A 17,073-nucleotide genomic window follows, 5' to 3' on the forward strand; every position below is an offset into this window, starting at 1 on the left:
CAGCTGACTCTCTAACATGCACTTGGCAGATTGAAATACTCGCGTAGCGCTGGTTCTCCATTTTAGAGGCCATTGGTTAATAGCGCATCGAATGCCAACGGCTAAGGTCACATCCAATTCGTTGTCATTCTTAAACATACTTTCATGCATTGTGTTGGCTTCGTTAACTTTAAATATACAATTTACATGGATCTCAAGAATTTCACGATTTTTTGATACTAGATTCATTGCCCTCTCGGAATGTTAATCATTGGCCTCGAAAAGGGTCGGTATATCAGTCACGACAAATCAAGATCATCCACAGAGCTGTAGTATTACGCCTGGATAAGAAAAATCATAGTTTCGCTAGTCTGCTGCAGAAACTTGACCCAGTCGATTAGGTGCTCAATCAATGCTTATCGCGCGCCGATTGCTCCGCGATCAATCAATGAAAATCACTGCTCCACTATTTTCTCGCACTAAAAAGAAAGAAAAACGAACTAGAAGAAAATTCTTCTCGAACTACCTCACTGCTGGGTCTTGCATGTGCTCCGTTCGATTGGATTAAGGCTACTCATCGAATCACATGAACAACCGTAGGTCATTTTTCGTGATTGATTACAGGAAAATTAAATGACGCAGAGCTAGAATCCTTTTTTCAATACATCCGAGCGCGATTTAAATATTTAAGCGTGCCTATTATACATAGATAGTGTTCACTCGATTGTTGATAAAAAACAAATTCGTTATTCTTGATTTTCGAAACAAGTTTCCTAGCTCTTTATCATTCAGGCATCTTGCAATGAATTCGTAAGAATGACTTACTGCAGGGAGTTCCAACATGTGGCCAGCTTCTTCCCCGCTTATGTAGTTCCCCCACTTTTAGACTTGATCGTCGCCGTGGAACAGGGATGGGCATTTTTGTCTCAATCGAGACAAGACCGTCCTTCACCAGCATCCTCCATCACCGTGGAGCAAGAGATGCACAAGCCTCGCGCATCGCGGTGAAGCGCGTTGCACGAAAGAGAGGTTGGTGGAGGGAGCAGGCGTTTGAGGGGCCCCTATCGTGTCCATCCCTGCCGTAGAACTTGCTCCTTGTTCCCGTGCTGCTACTACCGTCCTGCTGTCTCTATGGCTGTACGCAGTAGTGGCAAGAGGATTGACAAAAATGTTCGAACAAGTTGGAACTCCCTGACCTATTCTTGTCAAGCGTACCCTTAATTCAGAGACAGCGGGTAAACTTTTCCTTGCGTAACCAGAAATTTTTGACTTTTCCCAACGTTATCCAGTACCAAGTTTTGAAGTCCAACTTGGATTTCTCGCATTCTCTCGCCCAAATCTACCGGATAACATAGGAAAAAAATACATAGCAAAATTTCTGGTTGCGCAAGGAAAAGAGCAGCCGAGACAGTTGTACTGCTGAGCGCTCACAAGAAAGTCCCCGGAACGGCACAGAGGCAAGAGGGATCTATCGTTCTGCATAGCAGTAGTAGTGTGTGTGTGTGTGACCGCTTCGGCCAATAGAAGGTGCGCTTCTTCCAAAAGCTAACCAACCGGGCGCGCATTCTTGCCTACGTCACCGCATTCCTGCCAGGGACTTTCTTGTGAGCGATCATTAATACTTCGCCCATCGAGCAGCAGAACAGTCGAAGTGAAAAGCTTCTTAGAAAGTCAGCGCAGCGATGGGGATGCCTTCCCATGGAGAGACACCAGTTGGTAGTCTCCTCGGTGGTCCTGCTCTCTCCTCATCCCCCTAACGACCAGCCTACCACGCCGGACCAGACCGAGGCACTATTCCCATTACTCGTACTCTCGCCACCCTGTCACCAATACTGCCGCTCATCGAACCATCGCTGCATGCGTCTGTCTATCTATCTATCTACTTCTCTATCTATCTACTTCTCTATCTATCTATCTATCTATCTATCTATCTGTCTCTATTTCTCTCCGTCTCCATTGGAGTTACACCGTTCGACACATCGAGCGCGGAACTTCGAAGCGAGTCATCGTGAATCCCTTGCGTCACGGTTGACGGTGCCAGGCGATTCTAAAAGTGAGAACCGGACGGGCAAACTGTTTCCAGGTCACAATATGTCAGGGGTGGATGGTAACAGCACCGAGGGGGAGTCCGTGTGCGGCCGGGCCCCAGCGCAAACCGGGCCCGGCTGTTATCGTAACTATGAGCATTACAGTGTCTCGCGGCATCGTCGCAGCGCCTCATCCTGCTTCCCGAATCTGCCTAACGAGCTGCCGCCGAACACCCCGGACAGCCCTAATCGCCGGCTACTGGACTTCGCGCAGAGCGTGCCCGGCACCCAGAACGACGACTACTTCCCAGACGAGGTGCCGGCCCAGCACGTCGTCAACCAAGGCAATACCACACCTAGCGTAAGTCTCGCCGTCAGATCTATCTACCAACACTCTGTGTTTCGCTCTGTATTTTGTATTGTCTCGGTGATAACATTCCTACCGTACAATCCGAACATCCCCTTCCTCGACAACCTTTTGTTGTTATCTCTTCACACCCACCAAACCATTTCTCGTTGTCGGCACCTTTCGAGCTGCGAACGTGTTTGTGTACGTTTTGCTAGGTGACCACCTACCCCGGTCAGCGAATCAAAATGGTACCATTCGATTTGTCATGAGAACACCCTTCAATGGACGGGACACCTGTGGCGGGATTCGTTCAGATGATCGAGCAGTAGCTGTTGATACGGTACTTTGACTATGCGTCAAGCACTAGAAGCAATTGGTAAACGTTGCCCTATCCGAATGGTAACTTTGAACTCGTTTGATCTAGCATCGATACGTTTTTGTAGTTCCAGTCATTGTCAAATATAAAATCCGGTCGTTTGGTTAGTTTGGTGTTACCTTTCAAAGTACACTTGGATTTTCCATGCAGTTGAAATACATTATGCACCATTGTGTGTACAAGTAATGTGTCAAATAAATGTGGCCTAATTCAGGGTTTGGATCAGTTTTATTTCGGTCATTTGGCTAGTTTGTTTTAACTGGGTTACGTGAACGTGCACCATGGTCAAAGTACAAGCGAATTACATTATGCACCATTGTGCGTACAGTTTAGTAACTGTAAAAAGTATCAGCGAAAGAAAAAAGATGAAGAAGACACGATTTCAAATTTTGTTGTTCCGCGATTCTTGTATTGACCTGCTAAATTTTCAATTTATAAAATTTTCTATCTCCGGCTTTGCAATATCGAATCGAATCGAACACGTGACAATTTTACAAGGAGTTTGATGAATATTTTTGGCAGGGAGCGATTAATAAGCCTAACAATCTTGCAGCGTAACTCGAAAAATATTTTTCGATGGAATTCTGAAGTTTTGATAGAATTTTTCTACATTTTATGGGAAGAATCCGCTTCTCTCTCGGTTGTCTGACCTGTCCCGCCACATACAGACTTTGTATAGTAATCGTAGCACGATTTTAGGGGCAACGCGTCTTCCAAGAGACGATACGACCCCTAAACCATTATTGGTACCCGCACGTGATTATTAGAGGCAATACCACCAGAACACTACTGCGGTCGCATTGGATGCAAACTAGTAGTGACGCCTAACTGCGGTCAGACCCGACGGAAACGTGTCCCGCATTCGAACTTTCAATCACTGGACTGCTGATATTCATACGAACTCCCACTCATTCCAATTCCCCTATCATCTCATTTACAATCTTCCATAATAAAGGCTGTCTCTAAATGACTAAATTTTTAATTGCGCGCCATTTTTTTGTGGTGAACATAGAGTACTAATCTTTGACAATTGGCATTAGGAAGTATTGAGGTTTAGTCATGGAGAATTACACGATCGAGCAACGCATAGAAATTGTGAGAATTCATTACAAAAATGGTGAAAATTTTGCAGAGACGATTCGAAAAGTCCGCACCATCTCGCAACACTGTGGTGAATTTAATCACAAAAGTTGACAGTTTTGTTTATTTACGTAGCCACTAAGTTGAAAATGCGCCACATCGCTGAAGATGATTTTCTTCGAAAAATCAACATCAATTGGTTGATACTCCAATATCCAACTGGCTGCTGTTCTTGCGTCAAATGGATCTGGTAAGCATGCAAGTGCAGATCTTTCGTCAAAATTCGCTGCTCAGAGCATCTTGAAATGTTCAATTGCTAAGCACGATGGTAAATCGAGGTGGAAGGAGTTTCGTCAACACTCGCACTCGCTGCAGTTATGTTTTCACTCGACCGGCCGGTACGAGGACGGCCACTGCTTTTCGCGGTCAGAATTGAACCACTATTCTCAAGTTTTGTGATTAAATGCACCACAGTGTTGCGAGATGGTGCGTTATGATGACCAAAAAACGTGCGGACTTCTAGAACCGTCTCTGCAAAATTTTCGCCATCTTTTTTAGTGAATTTTCACCATTTCTATGCGTTGCTCGATCGTCTAACTCTCTATGACTAAACCTCAATATTTCCAGATGCCAGGTGTCAAAAATTAGTACTCTATGTTCGCCACAAAAAAATGGCGCGCAATTTAAAATGTCACGTCATTTTGAGACACCTTATAGTTAATCGAAAAGATCAATCCTTATTTCTGTGGTTGTCAGGAAGAACGCCGCATGTCACATATTTTCACTTTCGAGATATTGCCGTTTAAAGTTTTGATCACCAATGCTTTGACATAGGACATCGGTTAAATTGCATTATTTTTTTCGAGCCTTTCGTATTTGTTTGCATGACTTTTTTTTTGGTAAATACGTAAATCCTATAGTGTAAAGCCCAATTAATGCAGAAACTCAAATTTTTTGAAATTGTGACAAGCGGTGTTTTTCCTTGCAATCACAGATTTAATCCTCTGTATCTATATCATAATATCATTCGATTAGATTTCCACGAATATTCGCAGTCTAGCGATTACCCTATTTTATCATAATCGGATAAGAAGCACATTGTTAGATTGTTCATTTATAGTTCAACTCCAGAGAGGTGAAATGAATACGTCGAAAATACATTCTCATTTTTTCCAAAAAAATTTCGACACGAAGCGGATCATCTTAAAAAAGAATTTTGTCAGTGTTTATTTAAAAATTACATTTTTTCCCATGCCTGCGACCAAAGGAATACTTTTTCTCTGCAACTGAAACATATGTGTAAAAATTGTTTTTTGAAAATGATTAGCTTTCTGTGAACAGACTTGTGCGTCGGCATATTTGTTCGATCAATAGATTTCTTTCATTTGTTTGTAATTCCGAGCGTTCAGATTGAATTGCCGTACGTATATTTTTCTTTCGAATTGATAACCGTGCTTTGTATTTCACGGATTGTCGACTCGATGAATCGTGCATCCAATGCTATCGTTACTGTTTGGTGTCGATGTAAACGTGTCGATGTCGAATAGCCCCGGTTTTGTTTCTACACCGGCGTGTCGTTGTGGGAATCAACTATTGTGGTGATCAACTCGAATCATGCAGAATGACACGATGTACCCAAGCACGCCTAGTGTGTACAGTGTTTCGTTTCTTTCTGATCCCGTTTTGTTGTCGTTGGGCTGCGGATTTGTCTGCTAAACTCAATTTCAATTACGTCCAAAATCGAAATATGAAATTCTGTGATTATTACAGATTTTGCTTTGCGGACAATAAAAATGGCAGAAAATCCGCAATCCATTTGTTATACAGAAGGAAAGCACGTCGAACATATCTTTACATCTCTTTATCGTCATTAAAATTCCAACGATACGAAACTGAAATCGCAGCTGCGTTTACACTATTCTGTTTGACTTTTAATTCCATTAAAATTCCTTTATGTTAACAGTTTCATTAATTTCGAGTGACGTGAATGATTTTTCTAAATGGTATGAAATTAAAGACAAAATGATCAAGTCGTCTGTTAAAGTTCGCAGGGTAATTTGTAGGCTGCGGATGTTTATGCATTTATAGCTTCTGAAGGTTTTCAGAAAGATGCTGCAAGATATAAAATTCCACGGAATTTTACGAAAAAGCCTACTACTATTAAAAACAAGATGTTACACGATTCCACTTTCTTAAAGTCTGCTTATAAATATTGAAACTTGCATAAACATCCGCAGTCTGGTAATTTGTTAGGAACGTAGAGACCAAAAATGAATTTCAATGAAAACGGAGAATAAGGAACTTCGTAATCAACATTCCGCTTTTGGGAACTACTCTGCGAATTCCTTCGCCGTCCCTGCGCCAAGATGGTGTTTCAATTGCAAAAGTTCTCGGGTTCGATCAAAAAGTCGAATAAATCACGAGGTCTCCCGGTTCCTGGCGATTGTTGAAGCAAGAATAGATTTGCTCGGCGTGCAACTTCTTATCCGTGTGTGCCTGCTTGTTTTTGTCGGTATACTAATGATCGATCGAGTGGTATCTCGTGGTGTTGTTCGCGACTTTCCTCCGTATCAGCGAGATGGTTGCCAGCGTCCCCGAATTTTCGATCTGGCACAAGCGCGGACCGAGTAAATATTTCTCAGGATCGTACTTTTTTTTTGTGCTTCGAATTCTCGCGACCTATTCCGTTCTTTCTTTCGACGGTCTCTTTTGGTTCGATTCCCATTTGTATCTATCGATTTCACTGCGAAAATATTTACTCGATATCACGGAGTGTCGAGGGTATACGATCTGTGCAGAAATACACGGAGCTGGGTGGAATACGACGAAATATTGTGAATTGTTATAGTTAACCCTCATACGTTCCTCAGGGTGAAAATTCATCAACTTACTTAAATCATTCATCTCTTTCTGTTTGTGTTGCGAGATGTATTACTTTAAAGCGTGACGCTTTAAACGAAACATAACTTGTTGGTTTAAAGTGTAAAATAAAGATAGGTGAAATATGATTCTAGACTTTTATATGCAACTATTTTTGAGGAACGCGTGAGGGTGAAACAAATAACTCGCTACATTTTCATTATATCTAGTATTTACTTTTGATGCATTTCTGCGTCGCGTCAGTCGTCAATGAAAATGAGAATTATGAGAAAGGATGATCTGAAAAATGAAAATTGATAGGCCGAGAAGTATCATGAATTTATGATATAATCTGATTTAGTTTAAATTTCCTTGAATTATAAACTTCTACAGTTTGATCATCAATTATATTATACTCACTTGAGTATATATACAATCAAGATGCTAGATTGAAAATAATAATAAAGCTTTAAAGGGGAAATTAATTAAAAGTTCGAACGTAAATGATTTCAAGACCAATTACATCATCTGGTTTACCTTTGGAATAATTTCTGCGAGAGGCAGTGCACACCTTGCTCCGTACAAACGCATTATAGATTAACCAGAATGGTTTCTCCAGTGCAACACGAAATTCTCTTTGGTGCTAGTGCATCTGTACCTAACAGTGCTAAGCTATTACCAATACTGCACAACAGTTCACTCATGAATACAATGTCAATGTAAATCATTGAGAAGGAGCAAAACAATGTCAAGAATCGAGGAATTCAACAATTTTGATCGCTACTCGTTAACTTCTGAGAATTGTTGAAAGACGCGAGTGCTATAGGGTACAGATGCGACAGATGCAGGTTTGCGCAGCGTTTCGACCTCGTTATCGTTTCTTTTCTTTTGAACGAGTCAGACGCGATCAATCGAGCTTCTACACGATCATTAGAGATCACTATACACGCGTTTCAGTTTCTCGTCCACGTGCGAACGATCCGCGGAGCCCGACAGAAAACAGCATTAACACGTTCTGTGGCACAACATGATTCGTAAACATTGATAAAACGTTACGTTTCGTGTGGACGAAAATTCTTCTTCAATTTATTTCATGTGCAATCGACAAAGGAGCGAGCGATCCTTGAGAAAACTTTGATCACGAGAGTGATCCACGTGCTACGGAACGTGTTGACTAACTTCCATCGCGGAATTACTCTTTTTACTCGCTATTCGATCTCTTTAGGATCAGATATTTCCACTTGACGACTTCAACTTGCTCGTGTAAATAAATATTTCGGTAAAAATGTGAGACACTGAAAATTCATTCGAATCATTTCGTTGGGTAAACTTTACTTTACCGGACTCAAAAGTGCCTTTCTCCTATAAATTACGATGCATTTGGTATGTAATCCAGTAGATTTGTACCCGGAGCGGCTGCAGATCGAAGTTTCGATCCTGTAAGGTCAATAGTTCAGGAGTTATGCTTGCTTAAAGTTGAGCAATCTGCAGTGTTTCTGACAGGTTAGAGCGCCGCCATATTGGTTTGTAGTGACGACCGCGAGCCGCTTACCTAGCCGCTCCCCTCCCCCGACCTAATCACCAAGCAACTATCACCTAGCGGCTCTGCTTGGTAAGCGACACTACAAACCAATATGGATGCACCCTTACCTGTCAAAAACACTGCAAAATGCCCAACTTTAAGCAAGCATAACTCCTGAACCATTGATCCTACAGGATCGAAACTTTGATCTGCAGGCTACCAAAATACCAAATACAACGTAATTTATAGGAGACATGCACAAATTTTGAGTCCGGTAAAGTAAAGAGCAGCCATTTCTTTATTTAATAATTTACGGGCAATTGAAGTCAACTAGCCTTGTACTCTCTTAACCCTTTCACTCCAATGGACGAGATATCTCGTCACCATGATTCGCATCATATATATCTTAATATCTTTATTTGAAAATTTCACACAAGTAATCGATTTTCAAGACACGCGATCGTCGGTGGAAGGTAATATAAAATACTCCCTATTTTACGCAATTAGAGTTTTTATTGTTTATCTTGTATGGAATGCAGAGGTATCATTGTAATCGATGTAGAAGATCTAACCTACAAAAGTACAACTCACAGAAAAAAATCTCATCCAACACTTGAATGTGTGGTTTGCAGAAAACAATGTCTGACGGAAGGAAACCAGATATTTCTGTAAAAATTGTTCCACAATTACGTACAAAATAAACAAACAAAAACTTGAATTATCATCTTTAAGTACACCAACGAGCACGTGTCTTACAAAAACGATTACTTGTGTCAAACTTACAATGAAAACACTTCGTATCAATAATAAAGATACAAGAGATATTTCGTACACAGCATTTTTTCTTCAGCATCGTGGAGCGAGATATCTCGTCCACGGTAGTGAAAGGGTTAACAGTCGCATACTTTCATTGGTCGAGTCTGTCCCGACCCCTTGAATTATCAGATAGTCCTAAGTGCAGCGATGTCTTTGTTTCTCTGTTCCCCACAATTCCAGTGAAGTATAGAAAAGTGTTGAGTGTTGAGGCAGCGTGTCGTCCAAATGCTTTTTCGTCGGCGAATGTCGTCGCGTGGTCGGTTTGACACAAACGAACGACAATGTTTCTCTCCCTTCGCACGTTACTGCGGTCCTGGAATGCCCGCTTCTGAACACTTGTGAGAACGTGTCGTCTATCTGTTCTGTTCTTTTTCTCCGTTTTCCCTGTCAGCGACGCACCAGGCACAGAAAACTCCACCGGCAATTGGAAATCCTCGCGGACGCGTATTTCGATCACGATTCGCGCGCCACATCTCGCTTATTAAAGGACTCTGGATGTTCGTTCTCCAGTTTCAGTAAGATCATTGTTAAACCACTTCAAATATCAGGTCGTTCCATGGACAATGCGAATTTCCTTTTGTATTTCTTCGATGAAATGTAGAAAATCGCAACATTTATTCCTTTATCGTTTCAACTCCTCGCGGATTTTTGGAAATTTGGAAAATTTATCAGTCTTTAGGAAAAATGAACAATATACAGGGTATGGTTGGACGGGTGGTACAAAACTAAGTCGCAAAAAAGGAATAACATTTTTTCGTTTGACGCTTCGTTTTCGAGAAAATCGAGTTTAACACTAGAACTACCAGACCAGTAAAAATGACTGGTTTTACAATTTCATTTTAAAGTTCCTACTTTATTTTACATTTTTTCCCGCAATGATGTAATGACTTTTACAGCGATAACTAAAGGAGTAATATAATGAATTTTATTTTTGTTTAATTTATTCAGGTTCAAAAAATAATTTTGTATCATGGCTACTTATGCCAATACCAGTCATTTTGACTGGTACTTCTCTAAGTAGAAAAATATTGAATAATTTGTTTACTGATTTATTGATGTTTTGCGCAACGTCTTATTTTGGCGTCACAACATAAACATAAACATAGCTGCGATGTAACGTAATATAGTTATCGATGTTGTTTCACGCGGTCATTTTGTATACCATAACCGTTAGAATAGGACCTAATTTTTTTTATATAAAAATATTTTACTAGCCCTAAAAATGGCAAAACGATTGAAAATCTCTGAATTGTTGCAAAATGTATACCAATGGAATGCTCTGATATCAAGGATGGGGAATTGTTTGAGCATGAAGAAAGTAAATCAGATGAAAATGAAATTGAACTTTACAATGATAATAGTAATAAATAGGGTAAATGTTTCGTTTAGGGGAGGCTAAATAGTAATAATGAGATTATAGAGACAAAGAAAATGTTCAGGAGTTCACGGAAAGTGAATTAGAAAATATTTTGAATTTACATAAAGGAAGACGTGTTTGTGTGCTTTCAAGTTCTGAACACGAAAATGAAAGTATATGCATAAGATCTTGGTCTAAATAGTTGATCGAAACGTTGAAAGTTTTGTGGTAATTTGCAAAATCGCTTAAGTAGCAGCATCAGATCGAACCAGTGCGCTGAAAACATTAATATATGTTATTAACAAATTGTCGATCGAGATCAAGGAAACAGTTATATAAGATCTTGTTGGGAAAAATAAATGGAGGGTCTAAAGCTGGAAGATTACATAATATTAATATACTACATAATATTTTCAAAGACATATTCGACCCCATATTCCTTTTGTAAGATAGTAATAAATCTATAAATATAAAAATATTCTATTATTACATATTTCTTAAAGACCAGTCATTTTGACTGGTTTTGGTAGAACTAGCTTCGTCTTAACCTCAGTAATTCTAGTGTTAAAGTTCCGCCAGGTTCGCGTGCTTTATATGCACAAAGTAGAATTGGTTGATCATGGTCAGACGCGTCAGACGATTCCCATGCAATAGCACGTGTATTCGCTACATTTTCAAACTCGATTTTCTCGAAAACGAAGCGTCAAACAAAAAATATTATTCCTTTTTTTTCAACTTATTTTTACATGTATGTAGTATCACTCCCTGCTCGATTGTACCACCCATCCGACCACACACACACACACACACCCTGTATATATAATAAACTTATCCCTAGTAGCACAAAATATTGTATAGACATTCATATGATGTTAAAAAGAGATCGAATCTGTTTTTAATATCCAAATATACGTACAATATTTATTTTACATCATGTAACAATTATTTTTTTTCAAATATACAGTAAATATATATTTCATGTTACGAAAAAAATATTTTTTTCCAATTGTAAAATGAATGTTTATTTAATATTGGGAATAGAATATTTTTTCCTAATGTGCATTTTATATTATGAGAAAAATATTTCTTTCTCAATATAAAATGAATCTTTATTTAATATTAGCGGCTTAAAAAATATTATTTTAATACCTGAAAAAATGTATAAACAATATTTTGGGCTACGAGGGATGTGTTCGCATCTTCGAAAGTTTAAATTGTCGCTATTCGTCCTCGGAGAGTTAACGATTATATTGAAAAAGAGGGGATTTTATTGTCCTTTTATTTAAAGGTTCCGAAAATATGAAAGGAAATTCGGATGATCTAGGTTTGATAAATTCCTTACAACAATTCGTCGATGTGACCATCATCGCAATCTTTGCATTTCATTGTCTGCAATAATGTTACTATATTATTAAAAATGAATTAGCAACTGCGAACATATACGAAACGATTATACCCAACTGGGTCTACTATTCAATTCAGAAGTTTGACCGTGGTATAACGCAACAAATGAAAGTAGAAACCGAGGAATTATTGCAGGCTACAACGCTTCGCAATTCACCACTCAATAATACGTACAGACTCATTCCTTCGCATAGGGTGACCATATGAAAGGCTAAAATCGAAAATCTCCAGACAGAAATTAAACTGATTTCTGTACTGAAACAATTTAACAGAAGAAAGTCACGGATTCTTTGGCTAGCTACTTAAACAACTAAGTGTATAAAATTAACTGAATTATCTGCGAACTGCATAAAGTAAATTCCGAAGATTGCACTCCAATTTCACCCTTTTTGCAAATCAATTTCAACCTTTTACGAATAAAGTATTTTTCAGTTAGTTTTTTCAAAGAAAAATCAAATTTAATGTATACTAATCGTTAAGAAATTCAAAATTTTACTTACCGCGAAGATGCACATATATCAAATACTTATTTAAAAGTAATTACTACTAGACTGCGGATTTTTATGCAAAATAAAACATGTTTGCATTGATTGCAAGACACAGGAGTCAAATCAAAATTTTTTATCAAGCTCAGTTTTCATATTAAGCTGAAAGTAATACACTGATGTCCTTAAATCTTTTTAATATGTTCACTGTATTCAATTGTACGTATCCATTTCTATCATAAATGCATAAAATCCGCAGTCTAGTTATTACCAATTCGTTAAATTTGTAATGTATGAGAACTGTGTGTAGATACGTATATTCATAGTAGCCATTTTCTGATTAATCAATTTGTATTGACGTGTATTAAGTATCGAGTTTTATGTTTCCCCGGCAGCAACGACGCCGCTCACGTGTGCCTAAGTAAATAAATAATTCATTGTACTGATTTACATAAAGGTGAAATTGATTTGCAGAAGGTTGAACGTGACTTGCAAAACCTATAACTACGAACGTGTTGAAAATCGGGGAGAAAAATCGATGGGAAACGAGTATGAATGAATGTCGAGTATGGTCGCCCTATTTCACATTGGCGGTAATGATCTGACGGATTTCATGTCGGTATGTTACAGGCAATGTCCGACAGCGCGCATTGAACCGCCATCGTTGAACAAAGCCGGCCGAAACATTCGTCTCTCACACACACACGAATTAACCTGCTACTGTCGGACCTTGCCGAATCTCGTGCTCTGTCGCTGTTTCCGTAGAAAGAAAACAGAAAATCACCCGATTCAAAATACCAAAATACAAAAAACCGGACTCCATGAAAACGTCCTTGAAACGGGGGAAGGGTTTGACGTTCTCCGGAAGCGACGCCCGGAAGTGGTGCATGCTCGTTGCTAAGAAAGAATACAAAACGTCCATTTTGAATAAGAAAACGGAGTAGAGAAAAAAAGCGAAAATGACCAAAAAAAAACATATCTACCGTGAAGAGAATCGCGAGGAAAGTTTCGCCCGTCTTTCCTGGCAACGTCCGACACGATAGAGAAGCCATTCCATGATTTCGATAGCGATGGGCAGCCACGGGAAAGGCAACGACAGAGTGAGAACGATGAAGTGCGTAGAACAGTGACAGACAAATACGTGATGGACGATTAGCCGGGGTGTGATACTGCGGGCTCGCTTGCTGGACGAAATATAGTGAGAATGATCGATGCTAAAGTGTTTCACTTGATCGTCGAGTCGATTCGAAGTTCGACGAACCATTTCAACTTTCCACGTTCGATACATTCCTTGCAACAGTTTGTCAACATTCCTCTCGGACAGGAGAGCCTCAGGGAATGGTTGTGTCGATTTGTAAATAATAGTCGCATTTATTTATTCGAATTATTTTTCATTTTACGGAAGTCATTTATTACCGATCGCATAAACAGAACGTATACGGTAAACATATTAATATAATTAATTAATTAGACTGCGGATCTTTATGCATTCATGGCGTAGAAAAATGTTCCAAAATTTGGTACGATTTTTATTAATCTTGTATCGACAAATAAGATTCTATTTGATTCCACTTTCTCTTAAAGGTTGACTATAAATATTAAAAATTCCATAAACATCCGTAGTCTATTAATAATATTCGTATATTTGTATGAATAATATTTGTATGAACTTTATGGTGCTTCGCGAGAAACAGGAATTACAAGGAAATTCAATTTCCTCTAGTAGTCTGAAAGACCGAACGACATAACACTTCGCAGACTTATTTTACAAGTAATTTAGCGGATTAACTATGAACTCACTATATTCCATCCACCAAGTACACATACTTCAACGTCGGACCTTGCCGTGCTCGAGCCGAGAAAAACGTGGATCGCTTGGCTGCATTCCGAAAGATACGTTATCACCACGATTACTCTTACGTTCTTCGTACGCTCGTATTTCGGTTCGTTATTCGATTTTTCATATCGTGTCATGCCGCTTTTCTCGTTCTATTCTTTCGAGGATGCGTTTTCTGCTCGGTTCATACATACGTATTTTAGATCAGGCGCGGGCAACTCACTGCCCCAGGGAGCAACGTTAACCACGCCCCCAAGGGAGTGACGTTAGCTACGCCCCCCTGGGGCAATGCTGGCCAAGTGTCAATCGATAGTGGCGAGCCTGCAAACAATGAAACATACACTTTCAAATTCGTCCAACTACATTCTGATCAATTCGTAATCATTAGACTGCGGACTTTATCCACCTATGACAAAAATGGGTAGTTCCAATATAAAACAGTGGACAAATAAAAAAAAAGAGCGCTCCGGCTCCGGCACAGGTGAGTTGCCCGCCCGAATCCTAATAAAACTTCTTCATTTCTTAAGAATTTGATCTTTTCACAAGTAGTTATTCCGATCACGCTGCATCACCGAAATGCGAGCTGTAGAGAAGGCGATGAGTAGGTTGCTTCGTTGCTCGACCGCTTACCTTCCTGCGATTACTTTCGAACGATTGCGAGCAGGGTGGTCCAAAGTTAAATGACGAATCTCTGCCAATAACTAATGTAAAACTGAACGAAGAACATGTTATACAAACGTAGACCCGAGAAAGCTTTGTTAGAAAACTTCTAACACGGTAAGGATAGAATAGATCGATGATAATTCTCTAAGCTATCTAATCAAAATAATCGAACCAGACTGGCGCGAGTTGCACCGAACGTGCATTCAACATATTTTTTTTACGTTACCTTTTGATAGAGCGTTTTCTGGTCTACGTTCATGTAAGACTTTCGTTACGCCGTTGTTTAAAAAAATTGACAGACCTTTGATCGTTTAACTTCGAAGTATCCTGCAGGTTTACCGGGCAATAGTGACTATGTAGTTAAGTATGCATGCCAACTCGTAAAGATCGAAAGAAATTTACAAATATGAAATTAGTAATAAGGGAGGGGAGTTATAAATCGATAATAGAATTAAATATTTTCTAATTAAAGTATATATGTAGTTGTAAAGACGAAACTGTTCGATAATAATTACTGATCGATTAGTATATACGTATATCCCTGATGCTGTAGTCGCTACTGCTCTGTAGACTTAGATCAGTGCTGTCCTACTTGATTGCTATACACGTGGGAGCTCATTCCCTACACATGTGTCGATTTCTATTCATGCTAATTTTCTTGTTCCTGATTTTCCCTTTTCACCCATTAGTTTTCTTATTATTTCTTTCTCAATATTTCTATTTACTTCCCCCAACTGTCATTTGTTTTTTTTCTGGCTAATTTGTTGTCAACAAAAATTTCAGGTCGCCTTCAACACATTTCAAATTTTACAATTTTAGATCACAATTTATTTGAAATTACAATGTTAGAAATTTGAATCAATTAGGTATACTTATGTCGTTGGAAACATTTATTTGATCATGTTCACGCATAACTTTTTCAATCCCATCGTGAACGACATCATGAGTCAACAGCACTGTTCCAAACGTATACTACTGTACTGAAATATTTGGCTCCTTGATAAAATTTAATCGAAATTCTCGCCATAAATTCTTAATAGTTTTGACGATTTAACGTTCTTCATATTTAACATTCTTATCCTTACTACTACTACTATTGGTTCGCTGAAAGCCATTCAAAAAGTGTTCCTTTCGAACATTGATTAGGAAAGTAGAAAAAAATGGCGCATTGCATCGATGTCTAAGACTAGACTGCGGATCTTTGTGCAATTATGGCTTCTGAAAATGTTAAAAAAATGCGATGTTAATCTATTTCAGATCTAAAAAGGCTACTCTACCACGGAGAATAAAATTCTACTTCATTCCACTTTCTTAAAATTCGTTTACAAAAATTGACAAATTGCGTAAACATCCGCAGCCTACTGCTGACAAATGCTTTATTTATACAAGAAAACATTAGCGTGTTCGTTACGTTAATGATGCAAAATGAACAATGACGGTATCGGAAAAAGTCCAAACACGTAGGCACGGTAGTGTACGTTCGAAAGCCTCAAGCAGGAATGAAAAAAGCAAAAGAAAACAGCAAGAGCGTTTGATTTCGTGCACGTTACGCATAAGTTCCCACTGTGCCACGGTTTGCTCGATTACTATACCGTCCCATTCGGTGTCGCTGGATCAAGACTTGTGTCCCCACTCTACCTTCCCCTTCTACGATGCTATTCCCCCACGCTTCCGTCGCGGCCCGGTCACGTGACGGTCATCTCTCCCTCCCCTCATCCGGCGACACTGGTCCCATTCGGCGAGACGAGCTGAAACGTAGTACGAACACAACGAAGAGAACGTTCTTCAGCATCTTTTACGAAACTGCACCGGCTACGCATTAAACACCCTGGCATCGATTTAGTTTAAGGCTCGCACACGCTCGCGTTTAGAACATTTTCGTGAGATTAGGACGCTCTTGTTAGAAATTCTGCACGCCGATTCATATATGTACATATACAGGGTGGCCTAAAATTCCTGGCACGGCCTTGAAGCGGATAACCTTGTGTCCGACGATCGAAACGATGCTATCGATCCTTTTCTCGGGAACGCGTACCCTCGGGAGACATATCTTTTCCCACATCAATGATTAAGCACATTAATAATTACCAACCTGCATACTTTATGCACTTGTGACGAACATTAACGAATGAAACATGACACGGTAAGAAAATATTATGAAACTATTCAATTCTGATTATTTGACATATTCTCTGTGTTTTATCTCTCTTTCGGTTCCTTCTTATGTTTTCCATGGATTGTTTGTACAGGGTTATCCAGAATAGGACTATAGGAAGCTTTTTTAAAATAAAAACCTACTATTTTTAATTTTACTGGGCT

General features: G+C 39.3%; 1 protein-coding gene across 8 annotated transcripts in view; it reads left to right on the plus strand.

The window, feature by feature from the left end:
* The window catches only part of Shab (Shaker cognate b), a 107,682-nt gene that overhangs the window by 40,427 nt on the left and 50,182 nt on the right, over positions 1–17,073 (plus strand). For all 8 annotated transcript variants that reach the window (XM_076424941.1, XM_076424942.1, XM_076424940.1 and 5 more), the window contains one exon: positions 2,063–2,367. In XM_076424941.1, coding sequence (XP_076281056.1) covers positions 2,063–2,367 — 305 coding nt within the window. The remainder of the gene's footprint in view (positions 1–2,062; positions 2,368–17,073) is intronic.

This window comes from Lasioglossum baleicum, chromosome 6, assembly GCF_051020765.1.
Source record: "Lasioglossum baleicum chromosome 6, iyLasBale1, whole genome shotgun sequence".
Taxonomy (NCBI): Eukaryota; Metazoa; Arthropoda; class Insecta; order Hymenoptera; family Halictidae; genus Lasioglossum; species Lasioglossum baleicum.